The 10,772-nt window shown below is 46.6% G+C and overlaps 1 protein-coding gene across 1 annotated transcript in view; it reads left to right on the forward strand.

Annotated features, from left to right (window-relative positions):
- LOC115175703 (forkhead box protein O6-like) overlaps positions 1–8,446 on the forward strand; it is a 58,496-nt gene extending 50,050 nt beyond the window's left edge. Inside the window, exon 2 of the mRNA XM_029735149.1 lies at positions 5,764–8,446. Within this exon, the coding sequence (XP_029591009.1) occupies positions 5,764–7,614 (1,851 nt within the window). The 3' untranslated portion in view covers positions 7,615–8,446. The remainder of the gene's footprint in view (positions 1–5,763) is intronic.
- Positions 8,447–10,772: the final 2,326 nt, after the last annotated feature.

A 10,772-nucleotide genomic window follows, 5' to 3' on the forward strand; every position in this document is an offset into this window, starting at 1 on the left:
TGTAGCTTAGGATTCAAACATTCTCAAATAGCCTAATTCATACTCTTCAATATATACTGTATGTAATTTGTCTGTATGTATTTTTAAATATAGGTCTATTGTAAATGTATACAACTACAAACATAACTTTAACCTTTTCACACGTACCAACAAACCGGTGTGATCATTCTACAGTGGTCCCTGCAGCGTACTCTCAAACCGGTGTGATCATTCTACAGTGGTCCCTGCAGCGTACTCTCAAACCGGTGTGATCATTCTACAGTGGTCCCTGCAGCGTACTCTCAAACCGGTGTGGTCATTCTACAGTGGTCCCTGCAGCGTACTCTCAAACCGGTGTGGTCATTCTACAGTGGTCCCTGCAGCGTACTCTCAAACCGGTGTGATCATTCTACAGTGGTCCCTGCAGCGTACTCTCAAACCGGTGTGATCATTCTACAGTGGTCCCTGCAGCGTACTCTCAAACCGGTGTGATCATTCTACAGTGGTCCCTGCAGCGTACTCTCAAACCGGTGTGGTCATTCTACAGTGGTCCCTGCAGCGTACTCTCAAACCGGTGTGGTCATTCTACAGTGGTCCCTGCAGCGTACTCTCAAACCGGTGTGATCATTCTACAGTGGTCCCTGCAGCATACTCTCAAACCGGTGTGATCATTCTACAGTGGTCCCTGCAGCATACTCTCAAACCGGTGTGATCATTCTACAGTGGTCCCTGCAGCGTACTCTCAAACCGGTGTGATCATTCTACAGTGGTCCCTGCAGCGTACTCTCAAACCGGTGTGATTAGAACGCTTATTTAGAATGTCCAGTTTCGATTGACGTAACAGTCAGCATTTGAGCTGGCCACCCTGTTTTTTCACAGAAACATTTTGCACAAAAACAGTCCTTATGAAGTTATGTCCTGAATGTGACCAATTTGTTTTTGGATGCAATGTTCAGACATTTACAGAAGAAGCGACATTATTACACAATCCTCCAAACCGGAAAATGTAGGCTACATTTGTCCTAGCGCTAACTGAGGAAAGATTGAGGTAACACAAGCGGTCATATTTAGGTAACTATCGGCTGACAGAAACCACAATATGAACTGTGTAATAGCAATTACTATTTATAATTCATCACATCACGGGTGAGCTCACCATTGATAAAACACTTTTTAGTAATCCGACAATGTTTGTGTATGCCGCCATGTTTGTTTTTTTGCTTCAACCAAAGATAATAAGAGGAGACTAGAAGAGTTTGGTCTGTTTGCAGTACATTTACATTTTAGTCATTTAGCAGACGCTCTTATCCAGAGCGACTTACAGTAGTGAATGCATACATTTCTTTTTGTTTTTTTGTACTGGCTCCCCGTGGGAATCAAACCCACAACCCTGGTGTTGCACACACTATGCTGGCATTGCAAACACCATGCTCTACCAACTGAGCCACAGGGAAGTATGCATGTTGAAGGGGGTGTGTCGTCTACGATCATTCACTTCCCTTCATTCACTTCCGTAATTTTACTCAAAAGATGAGAGAACCATTCCTTCACCTCAGTATAACATCTTTGGTCTGACAGATGTTTCTATGACACCCAGAATGCATTGTATAATGTCAACAAACATGGCGCCAGACATAGCTGGCAAATAGCTTAGCATTAGCTCATTATAATCAGTACAACCTTCAAAAAATGTATTTTACACACATCATAGGTGTCCATTACAATCTATGCAACAATCGTAATGCATTAGTTGTCACCAGTACTTGAAAACATGAATACAACTGTAAATGCCAGCCAGAAAATGTGCCAGTTTGTACAGGACTGTGCAAATGTCTGCATACTTGATCTACAGAAACAATAGGGAAGTGATTCGGGTTCTCCTAGAGAAGTTTGTCCGGCTCAGTAAAGTCTCAAACATAAATTGTCTGCTAAAATGGGCTACTTTTATGTGAATCAATGAGGAGGTGGAACACACCTCAATTCAAACTGTTGTTAAGAAAATAAAACATGTCAGAAAATCATTTGAAATTGACAAGTTGAAACAGCCTATAGATAATTAGCAGGCAGCGCGTGTTAACTGTCCTGTTGCCTAACAATCCCATTTTGGAACAGTGAGTGCATTCTGACATCACGTGCATAAAACAACTCATGCTGAGACGACCGTTAGAGATATTTCGAACTCACATGTGAAAAGGTTAAGCTACATATTATTTTGACAGAGGTAATGAACTGTCCATTGATCAGCAAAGCAATTGATAAAACAGGACCATGTTTGAAACACAAGTGGTTCTGAGCTTATGTTAATATTACACAGGTAAGCTAACAGTTACAGAAATCAGGATTGCAGACAGGCTCTATCTATGTGAGGTACTGTGTTCAACACACCACCACCTGTTGTTATGCTGGGCTCCCACTGACCAAAAAAGGATGTTAATATGATTCTTTTTTTCAATACATATTTTGCTAAAATAAAGGTTTAAAGAAATACAGGCATTCACCACATTACTAGAAGACAAAACAGCTCAATCAAGCCTGATGGTCTTGTAAGTATTAAAGACAAGCTTGCATTCATTTAATAAAAACAAGCATGAAAAGGTGGTGTCTTACCGTACTGTGTAAAGAATACAGTACCTGACCTTGTATGCGGTACAAATCACACGATTGTGGAAGCACCTCCTCAAAGAGTATGAATTAGACTGTTTGAGAAGTTTGAATCCTAAGCAACCTTCCTACACATACAGTTGAAGTCAGAAGTTTACATGCACTTAGGTTGGAGTCATTAAAACTCGTTTTTCAACCACTCCACAAATGTCTTGTTAACAAACTATAGTTTTGGCAAGTCGGTTAGGACATCGACTTTGTGCATGACACAACTAATTTTTACAACAATTGTTTACAGAAAGATTATTTCACTTATAATTCACTGTATCACAAATCCAGTGGGTCAGAAGTGTACATACACTAAGTTGACTGTGCCGTTAAACAGCTTGGAAAATTCCAAAAAATGATGTCATGGCTTTAGAAGCTTCTGATAGGCTAATTGACATCATTTGAGTCAATTGGAGGTATATCTGTGGATGTATTTCAAGGCCTACCTTCAAACTCAATGCTTCCTTGCTTGACATCATGGGAAAATCAAAAGAAATCAGCCAAGACCTCAGGAAAAATAATTTAGATCTCCAAAAGCCTGGTTCATCCTTGGGAGCAATTTCCAAATGCCTGAAGGTACCACGTTCATCTGTACAAACAATAGTACACAAGTATATACACCATGGGACCACGCAGCCGCCATACCGCTCAGGAAGGAGATGCGTTCTGTCTCCTAGAGATGAACGTACTTTGGTGCAAAAAGTGCAAATCATTCCCAGAACAACATCAAAGGACCTGGTGAAGATGCTGGAGGAAACAGGTACAAAAGTATCTATATCCACAGTAAAATGAGTCCTCTATCGACATAACCTGAAAGGCTGCTCAGCAAGGAAGAAGCCACAGCTCCAAAATCTCCATAAAAAAGCCAGACTGCGGTTTGCAACTGCACATGGGGACAAAGATTGTACTTTTTGGAGAAATGTCCTCTGGTCTGATGAAACAAAAATAGAACTGTTTGGTCATAATGACCATCGTTATGTTTGGAGGAAAAAGGGGGATGTTGCAAGCCGAAGAACACCATCCCAACCGTGAAGCACAGGGGTGGCAGCATCATGTTGTGTGGGTGCTTTGCTGCAGGAGGGACTGGTGCACTTCACAAAATAGATGGAATCATGAGGCAGGAAAAAGATGTGGATATATTGAAGCAACATCTCAAGACAACAGTCAGGAAGTTAAAGCTTGGTCGTAAATGGGTCTTCCAAATGAACAATGACCCCAAGCATACCTCCAAAGTTGTGGCAAAATGGCTTAAGGACAACAAAGTCAAGGTATTGGAGTGGCCATCACAAAGCCCTGACCTCAATCCCACAGAAAATGTATGGGCAGAACTGAAAAAGTGTGTGCGAGCAAGGAGACCTACAAACCTGACTCAGTTACACCAGGTCTGTCAGGAGGAAGGGGCCAATATTCCCCCAACTTATTGTGGGAAGCTTGTGGAAGTCTACCCGAAATGTTTGACCCAAGTTAAACAATTTAAAGGCAATGCTACCAAATACTAATTGAGTGTATGCAAACTTCTGACCCACGGGGAATGTGATGAAAGAGATAAAAGCTGAAATAAATCATTCTCTCTACTATTATTCTGACATTTCACATTCTTAAAATAAAGTGGTGATCCTAACTGACCTAAGACAGGGAATTTTTATGAGGATTAAATGTCAGGAATTGTGAAGAACTGAGTTTAAATGTATTTGGCTAAGGTGTATGTAAACTTTTGACTTCAACTTTAGTTTTAAGTGCAGTACCAGCTACTGTAGTAGGTCAAAGCTGTGTGCTAGAAAACCTTGGTAGAACATGGGTGGAATAGGCATTGTGGCGCTTCAGACCAATGCCTATTCTCACTTAAAACATCGTTTTTTTTTGTTTTTAATAGATTGATAGAAGAGAGGAGATAAGATACAGACAAATGTAATAGAGAAAAAGTTTAAAATTAGATGAGAGCGAAAAAGGGATACGGAAGGAAAATGGAAGAGTATGGTAATGATAAAGGCTACTTAACTTGGCTATAGTTGAAGAACATGCTTGGCTACAGATACAGTAGAGTACTTAGCTTGACTAGCTCGGACGATCTCTATCCCCGCTAAGCTTCTCCTGCAGGCTGGTTTAGATCTCATCAGAGCCCATATTAAAGAAATGTCTCAGAGTAGGAGTACTGCTGATGTCCAGGTTGGCTTCAACTTCAAATACTGCTATAGAGCTGTAGACTAGCTACATAGCAGACACTCAGACGAAACCTAGGGCTTAAGACATACAGGGCCTGTTCCAATATGCACACTAGCATGCCACTTGAGTTATGAAGTGAGTAGTAAGTAGTGTGTTAGTATGCATATTAGAACACAGCCGTAGGGAAGCATCATGTTTTACTTCACATACTGTATCTCTTCCTAGTAGACGTAGCCCCCTAAATAAGGTTAACCAGAGGCAGACATAATATCCACACAGCTACAGCTATTATCACAGCCCATGTTACTGGTTATTGACTCCTCTCTCTCTCTCCCTCCCCCTCCATCTCCCCCTCTTTCTCTCTCTCTCGCTCTCCATCTCCCTCTCTTTACCATAATATCCAAACAGCTATAATCACTGCCCCTGATACTATTTATAGGTTCATGGTTTATACGGAGGTTAAATAGACTTCACCTGGCTGAAACCCTCTGTATCATGTGTGAGTGTGTGCAGACAGGAGTGAGTGTGTGCAGACAGGAGAGGAAGGAAAAGGAGAGGAGGGGAGGGGAGAGGAAGGGAAAGGTAAGGAGAGGAGATGGGTGGAGAGGAGTCGAGAGGAGAGGAGAGTAGGGGAGAGGAGATGAGAGGAGAAGAAGGGAAAGGACTGGAGAGGAGAAGAGGGGAGAGGAGAGGAGAAGAAGGGAGAGGAGTGGAGAGGAGAAGAGGGGAGAGGTATCGATTGGCTGTAGCTCTGAGGCGCTTCGCTGCTCTGAGGCGCTTCGCCCTCGTTACTCTCTCCTCCATCTTTCTCTTTTTATCTCTCCCTCTCTCATGTGAAATAGTTTGGTGTTGATTTCAAATGATTGTGTGTTTAAAAAAAGTGATTATTTGACCCTAAATGTTCTCTTGGGTGTTTCTGTTTATCTCTCCCTCTCTCTCCCTTTCTCTCCTTCCCATCTATCTCTGCTCTAGAACTCCATCCGCCACAACCTGTCCCTCCACACTCGGTTCATCCGTGTCCAGAATGAGGGGACAGGGAAGAGTTCTTGGTGGATGCTGAACCCAGAGGGAGGGAAGATGGGGAAGGGACCCCGACGACGCGCCGCCACAATCGACTGCCCCAACGGCACCAAGTACCTGAAGAGTAAAGGACGGGCCAGGGGTAAGAGGCCTGGAGCCGGAGCTGGCAGTGGAGCTGTTGGTCGAGGCAGGCGGCAGGGTTACGGCCTGGGACAGGGGGCTCGACCGGGGATGCATCAGGGGTCTCCGGAGCATGGTAGTCCTGCAGGGAAGGGCGGAGTAGGGGTGGGAGGAGAGGAGTACGATGCCTGGACGGATCTCCACTCCCGGACCTCCTCTTCGGCTTCGACACTTAGTGGCTGCCTTTCTCCCATCCTGGCCGAGGCTGAGCCAGATGAGCCAGAGGAGGGAGGCCTTTCCTGCTCCACCTCCCCCCGCCTCTATCCTAGCCCTACCGCCACTCGCTCCCCTGCCCTGGGCACTGGGGGGCACTGCCCTGGAACCTCCTTGGAGCTGCCCCAACTCACTGACCTGACTGGGGCTATCAGCCTGGAAGAGGGCTACCCCCACCCCCAGAACCACCCACAAACCCAGCCTTGTAATGGCTTCCCCAGCCCCTACGGCACCGGCCCCAAGGGGGAAGGCTCCTACTGCGGCCCCGTCTACGGGCAGCCGTCCCTGGGCATGCTGCAGCTCCATGCCCCCATGCCCATGCAGACCATTCAGGAGAACAAGCGAGCCAGCTTCCAGCGCCCCCTGAGGGCCTACTCAGAGAACAATGCCCTGCAGAGCCTGCTGACCGGAGGGCCTGGAGGTCCTCAGTACTGCAGTAAGGACATGGTCACACTGGGAGGGCAAGGAGGGGAGTCACACACGCTCCTGACCCAGGTAACCAACGGGGTTCACAGCCACAATCAGAGTCGCAGCAGCCACAATCATAGCCATAGCAACCATAATCATAATAACCATGAGCATGGACACAATTCAGGCCCACACAATGGTCACGGCTCAGTTCATGACCAGAACCCCAGCGGTCATCATCAGAATGGTCACCACAATCACGGTCAACCCAACCTGGACTATAACCATAGCCACAAACAACACCTCAGCCCGGCCACTGACTACAACCAGAGTCACAACCACAAACTGAACACAAGCCATGACCACACTCACCAGTCCAACCAGGGTCACCTCCATGGTCACCTCCAGGGTGGACCCAGACCTCCAGCCCTCCAGGCTCTTTCTCCCAGAGTCAACACAGACATCCTGCAGCCCTACAGCCTCAAAACCCCCACCCCAACTCCTAGCCACTATGTCCCCCTCGCCCCCCACCTCCCCACCCCCAACCCCCCGTCCCTGCCCCCCAACCCCGCCTCTGTTCTCGTCATACCCCAGGACCCCTGCCTCCGCCTGGCCTCCGCCCCGGCACCTCACCCCCACCCTCGCCACCAGCCCTACCCCGGTACCACCTACCACCAGGGTATAACCATGACTGACTCCTGGCATGGCTACTACCACCACACCCTCCACCCCTCCCAGAACTACCAGGGCCACCCACACCACAGCACTCATCACCCCAGCCGCATGGCTCCAGACCTGGATGTAAACGTAGACATTCTTCCCAGCAGCCTAGACTGTGACGTGGAGTCCATCCACCTCAATGACTTCATGGACACAGAGGGGATGGGGATGGACTTCAACTTTGACGGCTCCCTGTCTCAAGGAGTGGGCATGGGCATGAGCATAGCCGCTTTCGCCGGAGCGCCGCAGGGACATCACAGCCAGAACTGGGTGCCTGGGTGAAGGGGATTGGTCAGGGAAGCCCAAGGGCCAATCAGGACACAGCAGAAAGGCTTTTACCCACAAGGCTGAGCTGCAGAAGTCAGAGGTTAGGGATCAGGGTCGGAGCGTACCCTTGGACTGACTGATTGACTGTGATGCTTAATGCTCCAAGACAAAATAACAATGTGTCTTGTCATGTTGTTTCCTGAGGGTCCCTTTAACTGTACAATCTATGTTCTCTCATTCTTTCTCTCCCTCTCTCTGTGTTCTCTTTCTCATTCCCTCTACACACTAGTAGTGCCACATCACCCTCCCAGCTCTGTGCTATCCCCCTGGTTCATGTCCTTCAGTTTGTCTGCTATACTTTATCAATCATTTCTTGGCCATCCATAAGCTCTCAAGCACTTTACATCCGACGCTTTCAAAACAGATGCAGTATAACACAGACCAGGCGAAAGTCAGTCTCTTTTGGCTTAAGTTGAATTTATGCAAACCCCTTTATTATCCATCTCTTCTTATAAAAAAGAGAGAGGCGGTATCTTACTTAAGAACAGGATCAAACAACTGCATAAATAAATGGGTTCAGCGGGTTGAGATGCGGGTGCTTTTCAGAATGTTTTGCATACTGGTTGGAAAGCAGGGAGGTCGGGTGGATGGAAGGAGGGATGGATGCAGGGTAGGAAGAGGGGGTTGGCTGCACCAGGGTCAGTGCAAATTCTCCTTCTTCCTCAATGATGGAGGGATGAAAAGAGGCAGGGATAGAGGGATGGATTGAGGTTTGGGGTCAGGAGTTCTCCTTCTCCCTGGTGGTGTCACCCACCATAGATGGATGGAGGAAAAGAGGATAAATAGAGGATAAATAGAGGAGAGATTGAGGATTAGGGTGGTTGGTTGTTGTGTGCCCCAGTGTGGTCCAGGAGGACAGCCATCCATCAGACAGCCTTCATCACCAACTAGTTAAATGCATGATCTCCTCTTTAATCTGTGGAGTAATGCGATGGTGATGCATCACTATTGCAAATTTAATGTGTTGCTCCCCCCTCCCATTCACCTCCATCCGGACACACACACACACACACTCCATTCCCCTACATCCGGATACACACACACACACACACACACACACACACACACACACACACACACACACACACACACACACACACACACACACACACACACACACACACACACACACACACACACACACACACACACACACACACACACACGCACTCCATTCACCTCCGGACACACTGTGTCAAGGCTTAATGTGTTTTGGCCAAAGTGATGATTAAAGTCACTGTGAACTAAATAGCGGAGGAGGGAGAGATGGAAGGATGGGGGGAGGAAAGAAGAAATGCTAATATTCCCTCTGTGCCTCTTCCTCTCCATTTGGTGGATTTATGTAGCTTTCCCCATAATGAAATAAGGAGTGATCAGGTCCCATCCTACCTGCCTCCATGACTCTCTGCCTCCCATCCTCCCTGCCTCCCATCCTCCCTGCCTCCCTGCCTGCTCTGCTTCCTGAAGAGGGTTCTCATTCAACCCCAGCCTGGCTGCTTCCTCCAGCTGACCAACCACACAACACAACAGCTTACTCAGTCTATAGTATGTTCTAAATTGCGCCCTCCTAATTTTGGACCCTATTCCCTCTACACAGCACACATTTTGAACAGAGCCTCTAACGACATCAACTCAGTCATCAGTATTCAGTAACCATTAGTTAAATCTGAAGTGGTACCCTATCTCCTACTGCACTAAAACCTAAGCCTCTGGCCAAAAGTAGTGCCCTAGGTTTGCCCTAGGTTACTGTTGATTGACTTTGACCTCAGTGCAGCCCCCTTTGTCCCATCCTCCATTTCACCTCTCACACTGGAGTTTAAAGCCTGACATGTTTTACACTAGTGAATTGGCACACTGATTAACACAGTCAGCAAGATAACAATTATTTGTTGCTATCTTCCCTTCACAGGCCCTTTCCTCCTATCCTCCTCTCCCTCTCTCTCTCTGTCTCTTTCTCTCTCATGTGTGCTCTCTGTCTTTCTGTCTCTTTGTCTCTCTCTCTCTCGCTCCCTCCGTCTCTCTTCTTCTATCACATCCTCTCATCCAGAGGTTAGATGGAGGGGAAACAACAATAATTAACCGGCTAAAGAGATCAATTATTTATCATTTTTATTTAATCCAAGTGGTGGTGTTTTCTCATCTCATCTTCATGGCACCAGGTCATAATTCTCTCCGTTCAGAAAGCACAAGGGAGGTTTTTTGAGTTTGCGGTTATGTGCGTCCATTGAGAGGGGAAAGAAACAGTGCTTGAACAACAAGGTCCTCCTCTAGTCTGGTCCCAGATCACATTGTGTTAAATGTACAAAGAGCATAGGAGTGGCTGGCTATAAACAAACAGATCTGGGATCAATCTAGTCCTTCCCCACTCCTCTCTTCAGATTTCTATCTGTTGCCTCGGTCTGGCTTTACTTTGCTGTTGTCTGTTTTTTTGTGGTCGTTCAGTTCTGTGATCGTCAGTGAGGTCCTTTGTCTTGATAGGGTGCTTTTTGTTCGCAGCATTTTTATTCTAAAGGGGAGAGAGAGAGTCCTTGAGTCTTTTCATAGCACCTGCCCTGCTTGAGATCGAGAGAGAAAGATTGAGAGGCAGAGAAGGAGAGATATTTTTAGGGTAGAGGCTAGAAGGGAGGTAGAGGGACAAGGAGAGAACGAGGCAGAGAAAGGTAGAGATATGGGGGAGGCTAGAAGGGAGGTATAGGGAAGGAGAGAGAGAGAGGAGTAAGAGAGAGAGAGAGAGAGAGAGGCAGACTGTGAGACAGTAATATTTTCCAGCCGAGTAGCTTCCTGTGGAACTGGCCATTTGAATCATGCCAAATGTCAAGTGCTACTCTGCTGGCACCAACACGCTATGATCAGATAAACATGCTTCTGCTCTGATCAGATAACCATGCTTCTGTTCTGATCAGATAACCATGCTTCTGCTCTGATCAAAGAGGAACAAAGATGGGTATCTTCACACGGTTTTCTCTTCCTTTCATTCGTCCTTTCTTTCTTTTTGACTTGAGATGGCCTATTGTTGTAACCCGACTGTAATTTCGTATCTGGCCCCAGCGTGCGCTTGCTTGTGTGTTGATCTGTGTGTGTGTGTGTGTGTGTGTGTGTGTGCGTGTGTGTGT

Source organism: Salmo trutta, chromosome 36 (assembly GCF_901001165.1).
Source record: "Salmo trutta chromosome 36, fSalTru1.1, whole genome shotgun sequence".
Classification (NCBI taxonomy): domain Eukaryota; kingdom Metazoa; phylum Chordata; class Actinopteri; order Salmoniformes; family Salmonidae; genus Salmo; species Salmo trutta.